Source organism: Electrophorus electricus, chromosome 2 (assembly GCF_013358815.1).
Source record: "Electrophorus electricus isolate fEleEle1 chromosome 2, fEleEle1.pri, whole genome shotgun sequence".
NCBI classification, from domain to species: domain Eukaryota; kingdom Metazoa; phylum Chordata; class Actinopteri; order Gymnotiformes; family Gymnotidae; genus Electrophorus; species Electrophorus electricus.
Window position 1 is genome coordinate 35,508,488 of NC_049536.1, and position 24,606 is coordinate 35,533,093.

The following is a 24,606-nucleotide window of genomic DNA, read 5'->3' on the forward strand; positions in this document are numbered from 1 at the left end:
TCCTATTCTCATTGCATTGGTCTATGAGGGGAAAACACACACACACACACACACACACACACACACACACACACACACACACGTCTCTGGAACAGGATGTTCATTGAATGTGTGCAAAATGATTTTCCAGTGGGTACCAGGACCCTGGATTAATTTCATTCAACAAAAATCATATTTTACTTCCTCAAAATAGTAGACAATTAAAACCTGTTTGTTGCTTTGGATGAGAGTTTGTGCTAAATGCCATAAATGTAAATGTTCAACGGTGTTCAGAGTTCAACAGTGACCTCACATGTATATAACAAGAACTGCAATGTATCTAAAGGACCCACAAAAATTTGTTATAAAAGGTTAAAATTTTTATAGACAAACAGCTATGATTTATAGAGAATTTTGCTTGATTGACACTTGAGATAAGCCACAAATGAACAAAGGGATGAGAAAAGGGTGAGTGACCATTTAATTGAAGCTCTCCTGGTAGAGCACACAGCTGGGTGCTAAAAATACTGTCATACTGATAAACATAAGTTGCTTTGGATAAGAGTTCTAACAAATACTGAAAATGTAAAATGGACAGAGCAGATTTTGCACGCATGCTTTATTTTTAGATTTTGCAAACTCATTTATTCATGACACAATATTGCTCAAGAATAATATAAATTGGGTTCATGCAGTAGAATAAGTGCAATACTAGTTTATGAAAGAGTTCACCTGCTATCACTGCCCCCATTTACTGCACCAAATAAATGTTATGCATTGTTTTTTTAAGTCCATAAAATGCTTACAGTGCAGAGTGAATTACCTTATTTTCCTGAACTTAGTATAATGTGGTCCATGGGTGACTAGAATGTGGCACTGGCTGAACCAGAGTCAATATGCTACTATCTACCTTGTGCTCTCATTCCAGCCTTTTGCATAATACATGCAACACGTCTCTCGATACATGCTTTTTAACAGCGAAGATTATGAAATCATGACTTCCATCAGTAGTATCTAGTCAGCTAGCAAGCCATTAGGACAGATAATATACTATGATGCTATGTAAACTGTGTTGTTGACATTGTAAATATAGAACCGTTTGGATCACCTGTGAGTATGGGTAGCTAAATGAGTCTAGTCATAATGACTCCAGTAGACATCAGTGTCTTCCAGGAGGTAAAAATATGGTTTGCATAGCAATATTTAAATATGCATGAATTTTTAAATAAATAAAAATAAAATGTGATAATGTACAGAAATAGATTAAATTCTCTGCCCAAATACTGTTGCAATCACTCCGTGACAATTAAATATAATATTTTATAATAGAAGTGCAAAACCCAGTATCATTACTAGGAAAACTGCTGGTAGAAAAAACATCTGAAAATACTATTGGCTAAGATCACAAATTCAACTTGCCCTTTCAAGTGTGGAATAACTATTTATAGGAATCTATATGCATAGTTATCTCCTTGGAAAGAATGTCATTTTGTGTTTATTAGTTTTTACTCTAGGATTAACAGCAAAACTGGCTGCAGTTTTATTAGAGAACATCACTGCTCTGATCTGTTTGCTAAAGGAAATGTTAACCTACCAGAGACTGTGCAGTCCAGGTCAAAGCCCTAAAATGTTTAAGTGACGGTTGGACCTTTGTTTAGTCTGTGCTGTTTGTGGACCAGTCATAAAGCAAGTAGCTCACTTTGACGTTTCCTGCAGATAGAAGGATTTTGAGTCGTGACTTCTTCTCTGACTCCCCCATGTGGTCTACAACCCAGTTCAGCAGCTGTGAGAGAGAACATCATTAAAACACGCACCTATAGAGTACTTACAGATCAGAAATGCATCAACAGATCTAATAATGGAAGGCTATGGAGTTTCAATTAAAAAGAAAATTTTATAAAAGTGAGGGAAGAACACTGACTCGGGTGTTTGAGCCAGGTTACCTTTTCATCCGCACCACCGAAGTCCACCTTGTACCACTTAAAGATTTGGCTCAGCTTCACTTCTCTTTTCACATAGTCCACCACACAGCCCTCACTGCTCTCCAGAAAAGCCTCCGCAGCACTGTGAAGCTGACCTTTGATGTCCTGCTGAGAGACGTCTGTGCTCAAATATCCAAAATCCCAGAGTCTGTGCAGTAAATGATGAACCAAGCTCAAAAACAAGCGTGCGGTTCACCTGTGGACTGTAGACTTTAATTGGAGGGCAGCCCTTCACACCATGGTTCAGTGCAAAGTGAATCAAAGGCTCCACTTCAGGAAGGGCAACCTAATGAGGTGTCAGAAAACACAGGGCTAGTTCACGTGGGCACCACTGCCTCTCCAAAAAGGTACAAATTTCATTCATTATTTACACCTTTTGTGAAAAGTAAAGGTCACTGCAGAGTTCTCTGGGAACATTCTTCTGTGTGTATGGCTTCAGTGCATTTTAACCAACACATATTATAATTCATAAGCTTGTACTTTGAACACTTGATACTCAGTTCTGGCCCTTGAAAATAAACCCCCTCTTGGTTTTTAGAACTACTGAGCAATAAATTCAACTACCGAGCATCACACCTTACTCACTGTGCGAGAGTGGAGAAGTCTGCATGAAACAGTCCTCAAGGGACAATGAAGCTTTGTCTTAAATCATCATCACATTAACTCCCTGTTAGCTAATTTATGTAAGATTTAAAAAAGCATATTGTGCTGCTTCTCACCACTGAGGCATGACATCCAAAGAGATAACAACATAAGAAAAGATCATAATGAATGCAAAACCAGAAGAGCAGTATCAGCTAATTGGCACACAATGCAGAATCCATTCATGCAGAATCTGTTAGTCTACAATAGTGTTGAATATGAAATATTTATCAAACAAGACATTGCTCATGAAGAAGTGGTTACTGATAAACATAGGACAACGAAGTAAGGCTGGCAGACATTTTGAGAAATTGACTGTATAGGCATTAGTGCTATAAAGACTTTTCTTGCTTTTTCCAAGTACAGAATTGTGACCGTTCCCATAAACAAATCTATAGTTGGGTTCTAAGTATATGCGACAATAAGATTACAGTGTAAGCAGTATAAAGCAGATTTATATGGACGTCACCTGCAGTCGAGGGTCATTATTTGAGAAGGGCTTCAGAAGCTGCGTCACCCCTTTCCTGTTACCTCGCAACACACCATTCTCGATATCCTGTAGTGTGAACACCTCTCCTCCAATCAGGTAGCTCACATAGTTGAAAAACTGGAACATGAGTGCAATTTTATTTATTTAACTCCTATTTCCTGTTCACAGGTATAAGCCTTCAAGTAAGAACTGCAGCTCAACTTAAACAAAGCCAACCTCTGAGAAAAGATTTTCACACGTGTCCATTTGGGTGTCTTGACTTACCCGGTACCTCTGCCACATGGTCTTAGGGAAGCTGAGACGCAAGTTCCCATGGATCACCAGGGCATTGTAGACATTGATGAAGAAGGCCAGCTTCTCCTCTCGGCTCAGAGATAGCAGCTTTGCCTGCTGCAGCTGCAGAGTCCACTCACAATAACGCTCGAGCCATGGACTCTTAGACATGGCTCTATAATCCACTGACTGCACCGAGGGGGAAGGAGAAAAGACAACGATCTCATATGTGTATCACGCAGAGAAATCATCCACCCCCGATCCACCAAACCCACTTGAACAAAGTCTGTGTGACAGTGAGCTCGTCTGTTTGCTCTGTCGAGGTCTGGCCTTAATGTACTGGGTAAGACAGTACCTTGCCATCAGTAGAAAGGTGGTGAGAGTACAGTTTCAGGATCAGATTCCGCAGGGCCTCAGATACTTCAAAAGCTGTGTGGGCCAACATCAATGAACATCACAATCATGTAAATCACTAATAAATACCCCGTGTTCTGTCCAACTTATCTTACATCACTTTCTGAATACAGTCAATTACAATAAATACCAAAAAGTGCACCCAATGTATTGAATTCAATAGTAGGAATACATTTGAATTACTGCATCTGGCCTTAATACCTTGATTTACTGGCCATTACTGAAAACAGTGCATGATGTTGTACACCCAGAGAACGCAACAATATAAATGCCAATCTTAAAAGTGTCTACTCACATGCAGATTGCAAACACATGCAGGCTGAGAGGACCACATGCAGTGAAATGGAGAGGGTGTGAAGGGCGTATAGAGCAATCCAAACAATAAACTTAAACTTAATAAGACTGTGGAAAAAAGCATAAAAGCATGCATGTCAGACAACTTCCTCCAGGGTAAAACAGAGCCCCTACTTCTGGGTCCTAAAGCTGCTAGAGACAAATGGTCTGAATTAATGGTAAATGTTGCAAGCCTATCAGCTGCACCTGGTACAGCTGTGAAAAACCTTAGTGTCACAATTAACCCTGAGGCAACCTCTAGAATCCTTCAGACAACCTCTAGAAAGTTAAAACTTGGTCACACCTAGATAATGATCTTAAGCATTCCAAAGCTGTGACAAAATATCTTAAAAGTTAAAGTGAAAGTACAGCAGTGGAAATCACAAAGCCTTGACCTAAATCTCACAGAAAATTTGGACTGAACTGGAAAGGGATGTGAGAAAAGCAACCCACAAAATTGACTGAGAAACACCAGCTCTATCAGGAAGAAAGGGAAAAGATCCAGACAAAGTAGTGTGCGAAGCTTGCAAGATTAGTTATTAAAGATATTCAAAACACCACCAGCAACATTAACAAAGTGTATGCAAAAAAAATTGGTGCATTTGTTTGATTTAGTAAGTAAAACTTGAAATAAATCTCTTAGCTATTGTTTTGAAACTATCATGTATTGAAATAAAGTAGGATACATATTCAAATGGACAGGAAATGTATGGTAGCAGAAAATTGGTGGAGTTGTGAAAATGTATCTATAGATGACAGATACACAGTGGTTTTCTTGCTCTTGACATCACACTACGAGAATGACCATAGACAGCATACTTGGAAACCCAACATGTGATATACAATAGAAAGAGTAATATACAAAAACTCTTGCCAAGAGTTAGTTGCACTGCATTTCCTAATTCAGTCTACTACAAAATAATTGCTACTTCAAACAGGCAACATGCAGTTTATGTACAACATACAAACCTCCTCCATCCCTCTCTTCAGTCTCAGGGCTGGTTCCTGCAGGTAACGGGTAGGGATTTGACGGCACAGGCTCCTCCCTCACCATATGTACCAGCCGTTCAAGTGCTTCAGGGGACTAAGAACACATTTTATATTTACATCTATGGCATTTATCTGATGCTTTTTATCCAAAGCAACTTACAATTATGACTGAGTGCAACTTGAGTAATTGAGGGATAAGGGTCTTGTTCAGGCGCCCAACAGTGGCAACTTGGCAGTGGTGGGACTTGAACCAGCAACCTTCCAAATACAAGTCAAGTACCTTCACCACTGACACATCACTGTAAATTACCGAACAATTTACAATGCTATGTTTGAAACAGTTTTTACACAATTTCACTTACATTAGAGTGGCCCCTTAACTATGTAAATGCATGTAATTTGGTTTGGAAAAAAGTTTATAGGAAATATTCCGAACATGATGAAGATTATCTGTACATGTCACTTGCCAGGTTCTGAAGGTGTTCATTTCTTCCCACGTAGACGTTGTTAAAAAATATATGTGGTACAGTGCTGCTACCGGTCAGCTCCTTTAGTCGGGCCCTGAGAGCGGCATCATGAGCGACATTTATGTCCCACACTGGCAAACCCAAAGACCCAAGTGTAGATTTGGCCTGCAGGCAGTGGGGGCATCCTGGCATGGAGTACACAATCACTCTTCCCGCTATGCGGCTCTCAGACGCAGCCATCAAAATACCTGCGAAATGAAGAGAAACGACACTAGTTACAAGTACCAGAGCGTCATTCACCTCCCCACACGCAAAGTGGTCGGATACGTTTTCCACAGGATCAGAGGTCGGATCATTCATAATTAAAGTTACAGTTTAACGAATTGAAACACCTCCTAATAAAAAGCATAACGATGCTGGAGATGATCTCTTCAGGCTCAAACTGATAAGCCAGACGAGCTGATCGCTGACTCGTCTGCTTCATAATACAGCTAATGAACCGCAAAACCTTCGCTGAAAGCCTTTGCCCCAGGGCAACATTAATTACCATTTAACCACGTTTTCACAACTGAGTGGCGGCTGGCATACCTCCACCAAGCAAAAGGAGACACTCTAAATGCTTGAAATAAATGGTGTAAATCGACGGGTGGTTGTACATACCTGTCAGTCTAGGAGTTGCTTTGAATATACTCTCTCCATCACGGCGGAGTTGACCTACCAGGTGTAACAAGCGACACGTCGCAGGCTGAAATACAAAGCAGGACACTTCAGCTTATCTACAGCCTTCGGGCCTACGTCCGAATCCTAAAAAAATATTTTTAAACCTATTTCTATTTATTTATCTATATTGTTTTTCTATAAATCAAACGTCTCTTCTGTTGTTGAGGTCGCCTTTCCTCAAAGACGGCAAATGTATGTCAACCAATTCAATCCTCTTACACCCTAGCTCACTTTCCCTTGACACCTTCACTTGGGAAAATCCATACTGCGGACGTATAAGTCGACGAGTGGTATTAGCACCTTTCAAACGTCAGGTTACTTAAATTTTTCAGTATCTATTCAACAACAGATAAAATAGAGCATTCCTCATCTAAGCATTAATTGCCTTTTAAGTGGGACCTGCCAAGTAAAAGGTAACGGAAACTTTGAATAAACATTAAAAATCGAGAAGCTGACACTATGCTCTTAAAATATTCAAAGGTCTCTAAATAAGAGTATTAGCGCGATCGTTGTGCAGATACTGTAGATAATATTGCCCAATCTCGATGCTGTATTAGTGACTCCGCTGGTCCATTTCTCGGACGCGTCCTCCGTTACTTACGGAAGCCATCACCTTTCAAATTAAGAGTCCCTTGGCAAGCGCTTTTAACGATGTATATTCTCCACCGTAACAACTGGGGGTGCTAGTGAGTCTCCGCATTGTTTTAACTTTACGGCTGTAGCTAGGTGTTGTACGCAGTATATTAAGTGTGTCATTGCTAGCACTGTACAAAATGAGTAAGCGCGTGGCTGTTGTTTTAGCAGGCTGCGGTGTTTTGGACGGTAGTGAGATCCACGAGGTTTCTGCAACGCTGGTTCATTTAAGTCGTCAAGGAGCGAGTGTAGGTCAAGTTCTTTCCTTTAGGTGAACGCACTAAGATAGCTAGCTTAGCTTCGTCGTAATGTTTTTAAAGGTTTCTTGCATTTTGCAACTCTACATTTGGTCCTGTATGTTAAGCATTAATTTGACAATTCTAAAAAGCTATCCAGCGTTGTAGCTAGTTAGCTACGACGAACTTGTATTTCATGCTGACATTTACCGGTGCGAGCACAGACTGTTATGGAACTTAATACTCGTACGCTGAAGCGGTTTAATTTGCCTACACTACTTCTGAATTGGCTTTGTGTCGTTTCTCTTTCACGTGTTGCCTTATTTCTTCAAACCTTTTGTGCCAAAAAGTAAATGTAGAATAAATTGCGCACTATCCCTGCATTTGTCTAATTTTTCGCAGGTCAAAATATTTGCGCCCAATATCGATCAGATGCACGTGGTAGATCACGTGAAAGGCGCTCCCACAGAGGACAGGAGGAACGTGCTTGTGGAAAGCGCTCGGCTCGCCCGAGGCGACATCCAAGACTTATCCGAGCTCAGTGTACAAGATCTCGATGCTTTGATCTTTCCAGGTCAGAACTTCGTGCGCTCATCTTTTTTGCAACTCCTCTCATCGTTTTTTCTTAACCTTTTTATGGTCCCCTCTTCTCTTATTTAATAGCCACATTCACAGTATGTCTTTACTAATGCTCTATTATTCTGCTTATTGTTTGGTAGCGCAAAGATCTCAGATCCCGGTGGACCATGAGTCTGCATTCCTAGAAATGCTACAACCCCCTTTTCTTTAACAGCTGCAGTGGCAGGCCTACCAGTGATGAATCCAGAACCTCGCACATTTGTCTTTTCATTTGTTGCCTGGTAGGTGGCTTTGGAGTTGCTAAGAACCTGTGTACCTGGGCAGTACAAGGCAAAGACTGCTTGGTCAATGAGCAGGTGAAAGCAGTGCTACAGGCCTTCCACAGTGAGGAGAAGCCCATTGGCCTGTGTTGTATCTCCCCAGTGCTGGCAGCTAAGATTTTCCCTGGCTGTGAAGTAACAGTTGGCCATGACAAGGATGAGAGGTACGTCCAAATATCCTAATAGCACATGAGATTAAGTGTAGTGTGCTATTTTAGCGTTTGATAATCTTCAAATGTTTTTGGTGTAATTTACTACACATTTAACACATTCAACATATAAATACAAAGCTGAAGACGACGCAGGTTTCATTCAATCATGCAAAAACAATCTCACAATGTATCTGTTAAATGTCCAATGTGTTTATTATATAAGACTTTTGTGGTTGCAGATACATGCGTAGCTTAGGAGTTTAGGTGTAAATTGCACATGCATTTGTACTCCAGCTATTATTTTACAGTCATCAAAATGTACTTTTTCTATGAATTTACAGGATATATAATAAATTAAATTTAGTTGATTTATATATAAATGCACTTTTATTCACTACAATGTTTACTACTCATGTTTTGTTTACATTTTCTATTAGTTTTACAAAGAAATGTTATTTTAATTTTAGTGAGGTTGTGATAGAATTATCATGCTAAATTGGAAGTATGTTTACACCAAGAAAGTGCTGTGATAGTCTGATATTTCTTTGTAAATAGTATGTAGAAAACATTCAACGTCTCACTAAGAAGGAAGGAGAAAATGCATAACATTAATGAGAGTGCTGTATTGAGTGTGTTGATGTGTTTTCTTGTATTCAGGTGTCCCGATGTCCCAGACACTGCCAAGGCCATCACCGAGTTGGGCTGTAAGCACATCTGCAAGAATGTCAGTGAAGCCCATGTGGATGAGAAAAATAAGATTGTAACTACATGTGCCTTCATGTGCAAGGCACCTCTCCATGAGATATTTGATGGAATTGGGGTAATGGTTCAGGAAACTCTCAAATTAGCCTGAATGAACTCTAGCACAATAAACCTCTCAAGGGCAGACATATTTCTACTTCAAAATGTAAAAAAAACAACAACAACTAAATGGCCAGCTTGTGTTAAATAAATGCTTCACTTGAGTCGCACGTTATTCAAGTCTAGTCAGTGGTCATCGTGTCGTTTCTTCTATCCATAGTCACACACCCAATCAGTGGAAATTCCTCTCATTTCCATTTTCAAGACATTAGTTAAAAACCAAGTGTTATGACAGACAAGTGATGAAATCCTGTGAATCTGAGGAAACCTAGTATTGCCAAAAGTGGGATATTCAATTGTACTTATTTTTGCAGTAGACAGTTCTTCACAAGATCAATGGCCACAAATTAAATACCATTGAAGTTTTAAAGTAATACAAGTTTTATTTAAATCTAACAAAGTCTTGATTTCTGTACCCAAATAGCTTACATGTATGATATTTAAATTATAAAACAATTGAGTTTTAATGTTTATTACCATCAATAACCAGTATGTGTCAGAATATCTACATATTTATAGCATTATGCAGTCAGCAGTGGAGTCTAATTTTAAATTGGATTATTCATAACAACTCGAGAAAGTCAGTCTATTATCTACTTAAACAGGTATAGAATAATTTATCAAAGTGAAAATACAGTCAGGACTTAGCATGAGACAGATAATATTTTTTTTGAAACATTGCAGTGATACTCAAACTGAGGCAGTATAGAAGTACTTCTCTTTGTGTGGTGTGTGTTTGTGAAATTGCATGTATGACCCGAGCACAGAACAGTCAGGGATTGTCTCCAGGCTGTCGATGATTTGGACAATCCCATCTGCAGCATCAGAAGTGAGCACACTTGATGCATTAGCCTTAAACTTCTTCTCCAAGTCCTCGCGAGTCAGCGGTTTTCGCCAGTGACCGTAAAAGGTGTTGCAGCGAGCTGTGTGTGTCCTTCCCTGAGCTGTCTCTACCAGAACTTCACAGTACATCTTATCAAAGCTGGCCTGGTTGTCTTTAGGGTGTTCCAGATGGACTTTAAGGAGCAGCTCTTTCAGAGCTTTCCTGCCCATGAGATTATTGCTGAATGACTCCACAGTGACTGCACCATCTAGCAGTGCACTGCAGCAATTGAACTGGAAAGAGTGTCTAGCTTGGTGCTCTGTGTCTGGAATAGGCCGGTCTATATACCTGGATAACGGGACTCTCACCGTTATCCTCTTGATTTGACTAAGATCTGCATTTGGGTCTTGGTCCAGGATTTTGGTTCTGACCTTTACTGCTGCATCAGCTACCCAGTGCATGGCGAGATGGGCAGGAAAACGTTTAAACGCGATATCTTGATCTTCTAGCACCCATCTGTAGGGGGCAGTTGGGGAAACCTCAGCCAGATGATGCGGAACATAATCCTCATAGAAGATTCTAAAGCCGGACTCCAGGTCCAGAATCTGCTTGTTGCCCTCTAGACCCAGCAGGGCCAGCTGAGAGGCTTCCAAGCCCCTCCTCCCAGCATTTGCCAAGTGCAGGGGCTTGGTCTGAGTGGCAGTGTTTGCCATAGGAGCCCCAGCAGATGAACATGCAATAGCCAGGGCTGCCATACTCTGAGTAGGGGACAGGCCAAGAAGCTTAGCTGTGGCAGCTGCACTGCCCATAACCCCAACAACTGTAGGTGGATGAAATCTGAGAAAGAAACACAAGGTTCAAAATGGTTGTGTGACCCTTACAAAAAATTTTTTTAAATTGTTGAAAATTTTTTTTTTTAGATTTGATGCTCAAATATAATAAGGAAGAAAGAAGAATGCCTTATTCACCATATATCTGTATGCTAAAACCAGAGGACCTTTTGCACTCTCCTAACTATCTACAGTACAGTAGGAAACATAAGGCAGGTGTACCTCCTGGGGATGTTATGTGCTTCTTTTGAAAATCTCATGAGTCTTCCCTGAACTTCAAGTCCCACATTGAAGGCCAGAAGCAGTTCCAAGCCTGAAGGTTTTGAGGGCAGAGACTCAGCTAGAGCCAGAAGAGCAGGCAGCAATGCTCCAGAAGGATGAGTGGCTGGATGCCAGGTGTCATCAAAATCCATGGCATGCACCTGAATTCAGGATTGACAAGTTACAGTGAAGCACTGTATATTTAAGGGATTTTTCATTTTAAGTGTTTAACAAATGAAGTCATCTTACTGCTTTGGCAAATCATTTTGCTTCTTTAAAGAAACAAATGCTTATGACTACTTAAGATTAGTGAAAAAAATAGGTCTAGAAATAGGTTGATTAATTTTATAATAAATTTGGGGCAAAGAAAGATTGGATACATTCAAGATGTTAGCAAGTTTTTCATAGTTTCTTTTCAGAGAATTATTTTGACAATAGACACAAAGAACAATGGGGACAATTTCTTAATATGTTTTTAATAGTAATATGGGGTTTAAATGTCAAATTAATAAGATTGCTAAAACTGCCTTTTGATCTGAGGAATATAGCATGAGTAATACCATACCTTTGATCACAAGACGCCAAGAAACTAACTCATGCATTTGTCTTTTTTGCTTATTTTACTGCAGTGCACTTCTTATAGGGCTTCTTAAAACTGCAGTAAATAAACTCCAACTGGCAAGAATATTAACATGTACCAGAGAATATTATATTAGACAAATTTTAGCATCACTACACCAGTTGCATGTTTCTTTTAGAACTGATTATAAAATGTTATTACTAGTTTTTAAATCTTTAAATGGTTTAGTACCATAATATATATCTGAATGCCTAACTGAATAGGTTCCCATTCATGAGTTTAGATCATCTACTGGTAGCCTCCCTCATATGAAATTTAAAACAAGCAGAGAAACAGACTTTTTATGCCCCAAAGATTTGGAACATACAAACATAGACATTCGTCAGGCTCCCTCTCTCACAAAAAGGTTCAAACACTTATTTACTTTTAATTAGGTTTACTGTTAGCTTTTTACTTAGCTTTTTATTGACTTTTTATGTCTCTTATTTATTTCTTTTAATCTGTATTATACTGCTTTTGCTAATCATTATTTTAAAATGATATACTGACAATTTTTCTATTATTTTTATAAATGTTTGCTTATCTGTTTTGTTTTTGTGTATGTACAACATTGAGTTGCATTTTAATGTGTGAAATGTTTTATATAAATAAAGTGTATTATTATTGTTATTATTGTTGTTATTATTATTTATATTTTATAAATGTAATATATATTATACATTTTTAATATAATTTCAATTTTGGACAATTATCTTTGTATTAACCTACTGCTGCCCCATTCACAAATGTAGCATAATGAGGTGGAAGAGATGATTCTGGTCTGCCCCACACACTGCTGATCTCCTTGGCTTGATATCTCTAGTAAAAAGAAAATAAACAATCTCTCAAGAATAAAAAAAAAAAAGATACAAACACAGTTTACCTTTGGGTTAAAACTGTAATTTTGTTAAAGCATTTATACTCTGAAATGTGGCATTCCAGATGTTTACCTTGCTGTACTCTAAAGCCACATGAAAGACTGGAGTCGTGGTTCCAAGCAGTCCAACCCCAAGCGTGTCTAATAACATTCTCTTACTCCTCTGGACAACTCCATCTGTCAGGTGGGCTGCATTCAAAGATGATATAGCTGCCCCAAAGCTTTCTGTAACACTCTAACAGATAATCAAGGATACATATTTTAATCTAAGAGAATATAACAAAATTAAGTAAAAACAAACAGAAAACAAAGTAAATATTAATCACTTCACAATATATAAGAATTGTTGCCTGCCTATCTTTAAATATAAAAAAGGTCATTCTAAAGTTGTCACTTGGCTGAAAATAAGTGGAAATACCTTTCGTAGCATTCTGGGAGGTTAGGATGAGACTTTGAGGTCTGAAAAGGAACCTGCTTTCCTTATATAGATGTGCTCCTGTAAGAACTGGCACATCAACTTTCCAGGGTTAACAAACCACTCAAAAAAGAGAAACAACTCAATGGAAAAGTTCATGGTTTCACAATCTCACAGTTTAATGCAGTGACCTAAAAAGTCATAAGATATACTCTGCCTGGCCAAAAAAAAGGTCACACACTCTAATATTTCGTTGGACCGCCTTTGATTATGGCACATGTTCGCTGTGGCATCATTTCCAAAAGCTTCTGCAATGTCACAACATTTATTTCTGTCCAGAGTTGCATTAAAATTTCCCCAAGATCTTGTATTGATGATGGGAGATTTGGACCACTGCGCAAAGTCTTCCCCAGCACATCCCAAAGATTCTCAATGGGGTTCAGAGTCCAGCAATCTCCTTAGATGTTTTCTCTGCTTGATGCATGCCAATAATTTGACCCTTCTGAAACAGATTAACATATTTTCCATGACCACAGGATGTCTTTTGACATGGTTGTTTAACAAATGAGAAGCTACTCACTGCATCAGTTAGGGTTAAATAACTTGTTGCCAGCTGAAACAATCACCCATGCAGTAATTATCCAAGGGGAGCCTCTTACCTATTTGCTAGTTAAATCCAGGTGGGGACCTTTTTTTTTTTTGGCCAGGCAGTGTATATACAACATATACATCATATATATTCATTCATCACAGTCACAAACAAACCCCTCCTCATGAATATAAACATTAATATAGTATTAATTAGAATAACATATACCAGTGTATAACAGCATATAGCATATGTCAATGTTAATTTGATATAAATATTTTATGTAAATTATCTTGGAAACAACAACCTGTTACAATAACCATATCGTCATATGCCATCTTCTGTGCTATGCAATGAGTAATATATACTGTCTGCCTTATGAGAATAGGGTTTGGTGTTTTTGCTGATGAGATAGGGAAATGAAACTGGACACATCACATGTAGACACTCCGAGGTTTAGTATAGACCTGTAGAATGCAAATTCTTTTCTTGCCATTGTTCCTCATTTTGGCAGGAAACAAACCAAATGACTGAAGTGGATGGAGCTTACGCTGGTTACAAAACCTCTAAAGATTAAATGAAAACGAAATCAGTCAAACTCCTGGGTACTTTCATTGATTCCCATAGTGCATGTTTTGTTTAATCAATAGCTTTATTCGTTTGCTTTTAAGATTCTGTTAAAACAAAAAAGAATTATCTGTGCACATAATTAGGGCTCTCAAACAAGCATTTTTCAGTTATGTGATTAATCACTATTAATTACAAAATTATTCACGTTAAAATTAATTAAATCGCTTGCCACATAATCACCCAATCTAATCTCGTTGAACTGCTCCAATAGTGAAACAGTTCTTGGATAGCTTCAGTTCTCTGTGTGCTCTCTTTTTCCAAACTGTGTTCTTTTGTCTGTGGACCTGCTAGAAGTGGGCTGGACAGGGAATGGGGTCCTGGGGGTGATACGGTCCCAAGATGCCTTGAGGCACCAACAATGTGTGTCAGCCCACCCTTGTCTGAACCCAGTAGACTACATCCAACATGCAAAACAAAACAGAGCAAGGCCTCATCGGACTGTCCATCAGCTCCTGCTGTGGGTCGAGGAGCCAGGCTTAAGTTACAATCTGGAAAAGGCTCCCCAGTATTGGGTTTCAAACCACAGCTTCTGAAATCAGTCAGGTGCTTTCAGGAGGTGTTATGCACCATGCCCCAGTCGCTGCTATGGTGCTGGCTGATGTGGGGACACTTCAGTATCATGCTGAGGACCAGGCATGCCAGGGCATGCAGTTCTCTTTCAAAGGCACTCATGAACCTTGTCATTTATAGACTCCCGAACGATGGAGCAGCAGACCAACATCTCCCCAGGGGAAATGCACTTTTAGTCTCAGGTTAAGCTATACTGCCTGGCCTGATATTGGGATGTGAGAATGGACAGCTGGGTGGTAAGTATGTGGTTTTAGGGCTGCACCAGCCAGTGGATCAGAGTAGTGTGTGTCTCACACCCAGGCAGCAGAGTGTGCACCTGCTGTAGCCACAGTAGCCACACCGGTCTGATCTGGCACTGCATAGTGCTCATCCCACTTTGTGATTTAGGCCATGGTAACAGCTTGGTTAGCAGCATCAGTGATAGGGGCTGGGCCCAGAAAATTAATTCTCATCCCCCAGGAGACTCAGCAATTCCTAGTAGTGAAAGGCATCATAAGCAGCTCTGAACATGACCACACCCAGCCCTGGAGCAAAGCTGCCATAAAGTCTTGGGCCTTTATATCAATTGGCCAGGAACTGCTCTCTCCATCCCCCTTCCAGTGCCAATTCCAGATTCCATCACTTCCTGCCAGGCCACCCTACTGGGAGCAGTAGGGAATCATATTCCAAAGGATCTAAAAGTAATACCTCTGTCTCTAGCCATCTCAACCACAGGTGCTTAGACTCTTTAAAGTCCAGTAGCCAGGTGAGTATGGTATGGTCAGTGCAGAACTCTATGGCATACAGGTTACAATAAAAAGCCAACCACCCCAGAAGCAGTTTGTGGATAACACATTAGCTTCACTTGGGCTAACTTAAGAGGCATTTATAAGTAACTCTCTCCTCACTCTCTGTCGTCACATTCTGGGTGTCACTGGAACACAGTCACTGCTGAAAAGAAATGATCCAGTACGGTCATTCACAGACGGTTTAAATGAACAAGGTGACGTGGCATTTTGAATGTTCCCTTCTTCCTCCTCCCTCTTATTTTTTTCCTTATTCCCCTTCTTCTTCATTTGTGCCTGTCTGTCTGTAATTACGTTAACATGCTCATGCTTTTACATGCCCATCCAAAATATTTATCTTTATAAGAATAATAATAATGTTAAAATGACAATAATCACTATTATTGTTGTTGTTGTTGTTGTTATGTAATGTGGTCATTTGCGGCACTAGTCCATACCGAAACAATTTAGATAACGTTTCAATTCAGGTGTTTCCATAGTGACTGAAGAAATCGGAAATTTCTGGTTTTTAGCACTAGATGGCAACCGTGAACAATAGTTCAATTTGTGAATAATCTGACAAATTGACAGATATTTATGCATATAATGCAAATGCACACACTAACAACACATCTTTGACCAAATTATATATGAATTTTGCTTTATATGAATATTGCTATGAATTGTGTATTTTTTCGTGGTTATCGATGGTTATTGACGTTTTTGATCCTATGTTCCAGAGCGCAGATATCTGTACTACGACGTTCCTCCAGAGAAGTGTGGAAGATTTATAAGACACATATTGTAATATGCGACATTAAAACTCGCAAACAGCTCACTTATTTGCCAGTAAAGGTTAACGCCTATGGCCCATCATTGCACACACGCGGTCTGCACTCTGCTTTCTCCTCCCACACCGCTCCACGCTGTCTATTTAAACAACCCTGCTTCGGTATCTTCACGGGCTTGTCGCGAGCGGTTCTAGTCATTCCTGAAATTAAGCGAGACGGCATGGCTTTGGCAAACCCAGAGCGCGGACTATCCAATGGCACAGATTCTGTGTCCCTGTTTTCCGAAATTATTGAACTAAATGTTGGGGGGCAAGTGTATGTGACAAGACACAAAACTTTAATCGCCGTCCCGGACTCTCTTCTTTGGAGCATGTTTAGTAAGAAAACACCAAAAGAGCTGGCACGAGACAGCAAAGGGCGCTTCTTTTTGGATAGGGATGGGTTTCTGTTCCGCTATATTTTAGATTACCTTCGGGACCTTAATCTTGTGTTGCCAGATTATTTTCCAGAGAAGAACCGACTGCAGAGGGAGGCTGAGTTTTTTCAGTTGCGAGACCTGTATAAGCGCTTGAGTCCAAACATGAGTAAGGAGAACTCCATCAACGACGAGCTCCTCCACAGTGATCCGGAGGACGCGCCTCTGCAGGGCGCTACGGGTTTGGACACCTCGCGCGCGCTCTCCGCTTTTGGCACCACACAGTCGCCATCCGCAGAGAGCAAAAAATCGGGCTACATAACAGTTGGATACAGGGGTTCATATACTATTGGAAGGGATACTCAAACTGATGCCAAATTCAGACGAGTGGCAAGAATCACTGTGTGCGGGAAAACTTCTCTCGCCAAAGAAGTATTTGGAGACACTCTGAATGAGAGCAGAGACCCCGACAGGCCTCCAGAGAGGTATACGTCCCGCTACTACCTCAAGTACAATTTTCTCGAGCAGGCGTTTGACAGACTAACGGAGGTTGGCTTTCATATGGTTGCCTGTAGCTCAACTGGGACGTGTGCCTATACCAGCAATGACCCAAGCGAGGATAAAATCTGGACAAGTTACACAGAGTACGTGTTTTGTCGAGAGTGAAATATTTGTATAGGCAGTTAAATAGGCTACTGTATGCGTCACCAACAGAAACTCATTCTCTTTAAATGTGTTTTGTCTATATAATGTAAGCATCATTGTAGTCATCTTTGCTTAGGTTAAGCAAGTTAACCACGGCACTGGCTCAGGTAATAACAACAGAATTACGCTTTGCTAATAGCAAGTAACATTCTATGTACATACAGACCAGAGCCATTTTGATTAAAATATTATTATTATGGCAGGATGACTTGGAAGTTTTCTTTACACATGTAGTATCATTCATGTACATTCTTCTAGTAAAAACCCGAATAAGCCTCTGACTCGGCTGTATGTGGAAGGGGAAGCATATCTCACAAGGGGTGAGGCGGTAGCACTAGACTGGAAATAGCTACAGAAAATGATTTACAGCATCCCTGAAGTACATTAAAACCCTTTGAGCTTCAGACCTTTATCTCATGTGACTCAGACTTCTAGATCTGTTAAAGTGCATGCTTCATTCCATCATGAGTCTTAAAAAGCTGTTGTACTTTTCACCGTGACCTGTTTGAAAAATACAAATGCTGCATTCATATAATTATAAACTTTCTATTCATAATAAATTCTGTTTTATTTACATGTACAACTAGTACATGTTACTAAATGTCTTTTAATGTCTTTATGTGCCATGTGAATGAGGGAGCAAATAAAATTACTACAACAAATTTCTTGGACTAATATCTTCAATCCTTCAACCACATGCATTATGCATCTGACACTAAATGCATAAATAAACTTGAGATTGAAATGAGATTTGAGATTGAAATGAATACTGATTATATTTCATGTCTGTAATATTCATTATATATGTTCTTTCAGAAAATAGACATGACAAATCAACAAGAGCTTTTTTGAAGGATTAGAAATAATAAAAATGCGTGGTTTCAGATTCATGTGGTTGTACATATGCCAAGGAAATTACCCAAAAGCATAGAGGAAAATACATCTGAGATTCCACACAGAGATTTTCATTGACTAAGCAATGGAATATTGCCATGTATAAAAATATGGTAACTAGGTCAGTAATATGATGGTTTCTTCACATAATTAGAATTAGAAATTCTAAGGTGGCACGCTTTCGTTTTTCTAACAGAAATGCAAATGATGCAGCTGTATCCCGATTATGATGTCATTATTTCAAGTGTAAATAACAAAAGCTTCCAGCTGTGGGGATAAAAAGGTCCATCGCGTAAGGGACAAACCTTTGTGTCCTAGAGAGACCTCGTTCTCTCGTTATTCACCGCATTAAATATATATATATATATATATATTTGAAGATATCTGACAATGCTTGTCACAATGAGAATGCACGAGACATACTGGCCATTCAACAAGGCTTTTGGACTCTTTCACATAGAAAATAAATCTAATTCCTTTTGGTTATGCTAACACTTTAGAAAATGTTGACATAAATATTTGTACTAGTATCACCGACATTCCCTAAGCAATTTATAATTATTTTGAATTGAAGCTGTCTAGTAACTTATCTGTATTTGGATGTCATAAAATTAACTTTAAACTCAACTGGCTACCAAGACTTAGTAATTCTAATTAAGGTGTGAATTAAAAATCTACTTTCACACATCTCTCACATATGGGAATATCTTAACACTTTGAACATCCATTCTACAGATCTATGCATTTCTTTAGTAAGTCTGAAACAATAGCCCACTTCACTTATGTAGGGTCCAAAAAGTCTAATGTGAAACAACTGTCCACTAAACAAACTCTAACTGTAACAATATTTCCAGCAATATATCTAGAATATTAATACATCAAAAGTAATAGTATATCTAGAGTCTGGACTTGCTGAGTCAGGTTGAATCGAGTCAGGCTTACATTCAGGAATGGCAGACGGGCTGGAAACTGGAATCTCTGTTCTCAACAGCCCTTGTGTGCAATCGCTGTGTGCATTCTGCAGATCGGGAAAAAATGTAATTTCACTGCAGATGCTACTAGAACAAGGCTACTGGTGATGAAGGACTGATAGAAATCATTTACTTTAAAGGAACATTTTGTTTTTCCGGTAGTGGTCTCTGTAGCAGATGCTACAGTAACCCAAAGACATCTGACAAAAAATTGTATAATCTGAATTTTATTATAGTGATATATAGTTTGCTGTGATGGCTCATGTTGTTTATCTGTCCACAGAAAGGCCCACCTAACCTTTATCACTTCCCAGGAAACCAGGCAGTAGCTAGCCAGCTATGCTGATGGCTAACCTTGGAAATTTTGTAATGTTAATGAATTTGAGATCCCTCTCAGTAAAAAAAAGAAAAATGGTTCCATAAAACTACTTTGGTACAGTGAATCACTTCATTATCTGCAGTGCTCTTTTTTTGTTGAAACCACCTTCCCTCTCATTGTAGTTTTTGTACTTCCCTATGACATTTGTTATAGTTTCTAATTTTTGTTTTGAGGAATAAATACTGCCCATTACTCACTGTTAATTCAGTGTATCTTTAATTGACGTTGAAAGCATGGAAAATCAGGTCTTATGTTCAAATCAGAACTGTGATAAACTATAATCAGCAAAGCAAATACTTCTGCAGTTCTCAGTGGTGAAAATTTTGATAGTGCAAGTGTTCTGCATAATATTTTAGAGATCAAGTTTTTTACTAATGCAATTACCCTGCAGTCTGTTGGCTTCCAGTCCTCCCAGGTGTGACAGAGCAACACGAGACAGATACAAACCTGAGCAAAAGCAACCTCCCTGTGCTCTTTATGCATGTGTGTTTGTATGCCTCTTTGGGAATATGTATGAGTGTGGACGTGTTTGCGCTTATTATATGAATTTACATATAGTGGCTTTTTATTATCACAGCTAAACTACATTGAAAGATTCAAATGTAAATGAATCTAAATCAGTCCATCCAAGTACCACACCACTGCTGCCTTCATAACTGGCTGAAACAACATCCAACATTTAAGTAGTTTTATACTACAGGCATATGCTGATTTTTTATTATGTTATTTAAATTAGAACAAGGAGTTAGTCTCCCTATTCTATAAAGGCATTTCATGTTCATCTGTGTGTGAGAGAGACATCTCATATTGGGCAGCTGTGATATGAACAGTGTTTTCCTTATACATGGAAAGGAAAGGAAAAAAGATTTTCTCAGCATGCTGGAATTATTATTTAAGTAATTTTGTTGATCATAAACACAACCTCAAACCCTTTGCCTTTTTATTTAATATGTATCACAACCTATTTATTATAACAATTAATAGAAAAATCTGAATATTTGTACAGTAAGACATGACACAAGAAATCTCAAGAGACATAATAAACTGCAAAATATTCTCAATTTTGCATACCATTTAAACTTGTTTAGTATATTAAAGACTGATATGGTGTCCAGCTTGCCAAACCACTTTACCAGTACAATGAGTCCAAGAGATACAATCACCTTCAAACTGTACAATAATTATTTTAATTAAAAGGACATTTTCCCCCCTCAGTAAATCATAATAGTTTCATGTTCTGTTCAAGTCCATGTTCCCTGTAAAATGCTCAATTTCTGCTCTTTGTGTCAAAGAAAAAATGATGCACATTTTTGACATTTTTTGTAGCTGAGCCAAACTGTTCAATAAAGACAAAATCCATGGCAACCTTTTCCTTTTAAGATGATCCCTTTCAAAACTGGATAATGTCCCCGGATATACCGAGGCCTGCCTGCCTCCCTACATCTGTCCAGCATTATTCAACAAGATTGAGCCCTTCATAGATCACAATCATTAATCAGCCACATGAACAAAGAATGGCCCCTTTTGGACTCTTAAGAGTGACATTGAATGGACATAAACCACTACAATTTTCAACCAACAGCTCATTTTCACTGAAAATCACAAATCCAATATCATTATAGCCTTCAAATCAGAGATCAGCAGGGACATTCTATCATTTGTATAAACCAGGTGTTGGTACTGGTTGTTGGTGCTCCATGTGCTGTATATGATCAGCTGACAAATTAATTCATAATCAGGCAAATGAGAGTGCCATAGGATAGATAGGTGAGCTACCAAATAACGCATTCATTGTATTTCTGTTTAATTATAGCATTCATTGGGAATGACATATGGTATGCAGTTTGATGTGACATATTTCAAATCTAAATTATGAGCAGTTATAGCCTCATCACACATTTCCTGATTTTATTAAAATATTTATTCTATCTCGACCTCGTTACATATGTGCAGATGTGCAGCACGTGAAAGTCTTTCTGTGCTCTTGCATCAGTTTGTTTTTAAGGCCCATAAACACTACACTCCAGTACACTCCTCCCTGAAAGCTGAAATGAAACCTACACCACTGTTGGTACATGAACAGCCCCCTCAAGCATTGTATAAAACCCTGGTGCTACGATAAGAGATTAGCTGCATCAGCCACCTCACAGCAGTTCAGTGACGTTTCTAACAATTTATGTGAATTCCAAGGAAGAGATTCTGTATCTCAAATCTCCTACCTCAGCTAACGTTAAGATAAGGACGAGTGAACATAGATGTTTCAAATAAAAAAGAAACAGATCCTAATCAATCAATAACTGATTGATGTCTCTTTGGTGTATTTATGCTCATTTTCCCTGAGTGTAGGAGCCAATTGATTTTGGATGGACATAATTAATAGTTCCTGTTTTCTCAAAGAATACATTAATCCTTTAGGGGGTAGATTAATTTCATATGGGTGAAAGACATTATATCCTCATTTTATTTTGTTTGTTTCCATACTTGTATAATCTTGTCTTTTGTAATCTAATCCATCGCCCTAAAACAGCCTAACTGCTACAAAACAATTAAGCAGTTGTAGAATATTCATAGACATTTCTTGTATCAGAAAAGCTGCTTTTGTACTTCCCAGTATACCAGACAACGCAAGCATACTACAAATTTTGAGTTGCAGCCTCGAGCAGTTTCACATTACATACATCAAGGAGCACCACTAGAGAAAGCAAATATTCATCCTGCATAAGACAGTCCCAGATTATCAGAGGAAAGCGAATCACGAAGATCCATTTCAACTTCAAATAAAGCGATTTATGTGTGTAGGCATAAAATATGTATCATGTTGGGAGGCCATGCCCCACCATGCTATGAAATACAAAGGTAGACCATCCATTACAGGCACTACACTATTCAAAATAAGCTTTTTAGTTCTTGACAAAATTCTGCACATTTAACCTCTGTTTGATGAATATACTTTAATTCCAACAGCCACACACATATAAACAGAGGTTTTAAGTTTTTTAGGTATCATTTTTTTCTATTTCATCATAAATAAATTGTTTTTGAATAATGCTTTTACATATTATGTGCATATATAAAATGTGACAGTAATTTTAATGTATTATCTATTAATGCTGTATGCAGTCAAAGCTTACATGTCGAAGTATAGGAGGATACCAATCTAAATATAAGGGGATACCATTACTAATAATTGGTTTAAAACTAATGAAGACTCTCTGTGTGCTTGTGTGTTGCCCCAGTTTAAAATGACAGGAGACTCAGAAATGGAACAGTTTTTGTGTCGGGCAATCACTGCACAGACACCACACACACACCTCTACATCGACCCCTTATCTCCCCTCTGCAGCCTGCGTCAAACACTCATCCACTATACAGTCCCCACAAATGGCAGAGGAAGCACCCCGTGCTTGAGACAGCGCAAGCAGGGATACTGATCTGAGTTAAACATCAGGCTGGGGGGGCAGTAGGGAAACTGCCCACCAGGGTGCAGTCAGATGGTACCATTTTAACTGAGTGTACTCACTACTCTGCCCACTTTCTGGATAAAACAGCTGCTTGTGACAACCTTAAATAGTTCAGATACTTTTTAAAATAGCAAAAGTCAAACGAACTTGTTTTTCCAAGAATACTTTTCAATACTCAGGCATCAGAATTTAGGAACTATGCAACTTGTATCTTCAGTACAACATTAATCTTATTTACATGGCTTTTCCAACAACTTGGAAAAATCACAATTGCTAGACCAGTTGGGCATGAAAAAGGGCCAAGAGTAAAACAAACAAATGAATGACCTGATAATGATGAGGCACACAGGCAGAATAAACATATTGCTCAAGACTAATATAACTAATATGTCACAGAAGACCGTACTTAGTAAAGCTTTCCACAAATGGCACAAATAATCATTCTAAGAAAAGCTTGGAAGACAATATGTAGGTCCACTGGTAATACAGTCACAAATGATTTGTCTCAGAGGTTTATGTGTCCACTATTAGCTTTCAGACTGTTATGGGCATAGAAGTTGCAGGATAAAGGTGGACGCAAACACGTCTCCACCCGAAGAGTTTAACAAAACTGACAAAAACAAAATTAAACATTAAAAGTGCACTAACCAGAAATAAATAAAGCCAGTGTAACATTATCAATGATTGACAATCGTCATACAAACAGAAAGGACTTATAATAGCATAATAACACTGCAAAACCTGCTCCATGGCCCCCTCGCAGCCTCGAGCAAGGAAGCCAGAACAGGTCTCCTTGTGTGTGATGGTAGTGGCACCAACATCCCTAGTGAGCATCAGGGAGCCATCCTTGCCTCTCAGGAAAACTCTCTTACACAGAGCGCTCCGGGACAGAACAAGCCCCCAACAAGCTCCAGGGAACACCACACTTGCACGAGCCTGTACTATCTGTTCTGTACTATCTGTGAGTGGAAAATGATCACCTGTCCAGAATGTGTGAAAACCTCTGACCTAACACTTTAAGTCGAATTGCTCCTCAGGCGTTGCTATACAGTTCAACTCTATCGCCGGTTCGTTGTCCAGAAGAAGTAAAATGCATCTTCCTGTGGCTTTGAACACAAGGAATATAAAAGCCACATACTGTAAAGTTACTCTAATTTGCTAAATCACAGTGGTCTCATTTACAGTAGAGCAGTAATTTAATTAAAGCATAGAACTAAAAACTACCCTACATATCAATACATTGGAATCCTTATTTTCTGAATAATGTAGAATAATGCATTGGTTTTTGTTGCTACAGCTGATGGTATAAATCTCAATTATGAAACCTATGTCAGTTCCTAAAGATTTCTGTAGTACATCTCAATTACATAGTGTGGACACTTTTTGTGGTGCTGTAGTAATATGTGCAGAGCTTTTTTCCCCCGTGTCATTGCTGCTGGGACCAGACATAAGGGTTATCTGGACCAGCAGCACATGAGCCAGAAGCTGGGTAGCACTGTGCATCTATAGCTATGAGTATAGTTCTAATATTAACCAAAAAT

At 38.9% G+C, this 24,606-nt stretch overlaps 4 protein-coding genes across 4 annotated transcripts; 2 read left to right on the forward strand and 2 right to left on the reverse strand.

Moving 5' to 3' along the window:
- Positions 1-581: 581 nt before the first annotated feature.
- zgc:152951 (uncharacterized protein LOC569013 homolog) lies at positions 582-6,886 on the reverse strand. The gene is made up of 9 exons (XM_027009593.2): positions 6,231-6,886; positions 5,571-5,818; positions 5,083-5,197; positions 3,722-3,795; positions 3,358-3,555; positions 3,073-3,210; positions 2,158-2,247; positions 1,923-2,066; positions 582-1,762 (listed from the first exon to the last, which is right to left on the reverse strand). The coding sequence occupies exons 2-9, from the start codon at positions 5,808-5,810 to the stop codon at positions 1,634-1,636; spliced, it is 1,128 nt and encodes a 375-aa protein (XP_026865394.2). The 5' UTR covers positions 5,811-5,818; positions 6,231-6,886; the 3' UTR covers positions 582-1,633.
- Positions 6,887-6,976: 90 nt separating this feature from the next.
- Positions 6,977-9,196, forward strand: zgc:162944 (uncharacterized protein LOC569993 homolog). The gene is made up of 4 exons (XM_027009599.2): positions 6,977-7,171; positions 7,562-7,733; positions 8,024-8,222; positions 8,868-9,196. The coding sequence occupies exons 1-4, from the start codon at positions 7,064-7,066 to the stop codon at positions 9,061-9,063; spliced, it is 675 nt and encodes a 224-aa protein (XP_026865400.2). The 5' UTR covers positions 6,977-7,063; the 3' UTR covers positions 9,064-9,196.
- Positions 9,197-9,527: 331 nt separating this feature from the next.
- Positions 9,528-13,141, reverse strand: acod1 (aconitate decarboxylase 1). The gene is made up of 5 exons (XM_027009598.2): positions 12,900-13,141; positions 12,555-12,716; positions 12,334-12,423; positions 10,947-11,146; positions 9,528-10,731 (listed from the first exon to the last, which is right to left on the reverse strand). The coding sequence occupies exons 1-5, from the start codon at positions 12,909-12,911 to the stop codon at positions 9,762-9,764; spliced, it is 1,434 nt and encodes a 477-aa protein (XP_026865399.2). The 5' UTR covers positions 12,912-13,141; the 3' UTR covers positions 9,528-9,761.
- A 3,305-nt stretch (positions 13,142-16,446) lies between these two features.
- Positions 16,447-17,992, forward strand: kctd12.1 (potassium channel tetramerisation domain containing 12.1). The gene has a single exon (XM_027009590.2). It carries the CDS (start codon positions 16,461-16,463, stop codon positions 17,319-17,321), a length of 861 nt encoding a protein of 286 aa, XP_026865391.1. The 5' UTR covers positions 16,447-16,460; the 3' UTR covers positions 17,322-17,992.
- Positions 17,993-24,606: the final 6,614 nt, after the last annotated feature.

Bases quoted from the DNA above. Each gene is read 5' to 3' on its own strand.
- zgc:152951 (XM_027009593.2), bottom strand. From the start codon at position 5,810: ATGGCTGCGTCTGAGAGCCGCATAGCGGGAAGAGTGATTGTGTACTCC. The intron at 3,211-3,357 runs GTAAGTCAAGAC...CTCATGTTCCAG, and splicing joins CCATGTGGCAGAGGTACCGG to TTTTTCAACTATGTGAGCTA. The intron at 2,067-2,157 runs GTGAACCGCACG...GTCTCTCAGCAG, and splicing joins TTAAAGTCTACAGTCCACAG to GACATCAAAGGTCAGCTTCA.
- kctd12.1 (XM_027009590.2), top strand. From the start codon at position 16,461: ATGGCTTTGGCAAACCCAGAGCGCGGACTATCCAATGGCACAGATTCT.
- acod1 (XM_027009598.2), bottom strand. The intron at 12,424-12,554 runs GTAAACATCTGG...TCTTTTTACTAG, and splicing joins TGGCTTTAGAGTACAGCAAG to AGATATCAAGCCAAGGAGAT. The intron at 11,147-12,333 runs GTAGGTTAATAC...TCCTGAATTCAG, and splicing joins CATTTGTGAATGGGGCAGCA to GTGCATGCCATGGATTTTGA.
- zgc:162944 (XM_027009599.2), top strand. From the start codon at position 7,064: ATGAGTAAGCGCGTGGCTGTTGTTTTAGCAGGCTGCGGTGTTTTGGAC. The intron at 7,172-7,561 runs GTAGGTCAAGTT...AATTTTTCGCAG, and splicing joins TAAGTCGTCAAGGAGCGAGT to GTCAAAATATTTGCGCCCAA. The intron at 8,223-8,867 runs GTACGTCCAAAT...TCTTGTATTCAG, and splicing joins GGCCATGACAAGGATGAGAG to GTGTCCCGATGTCCCAGACA.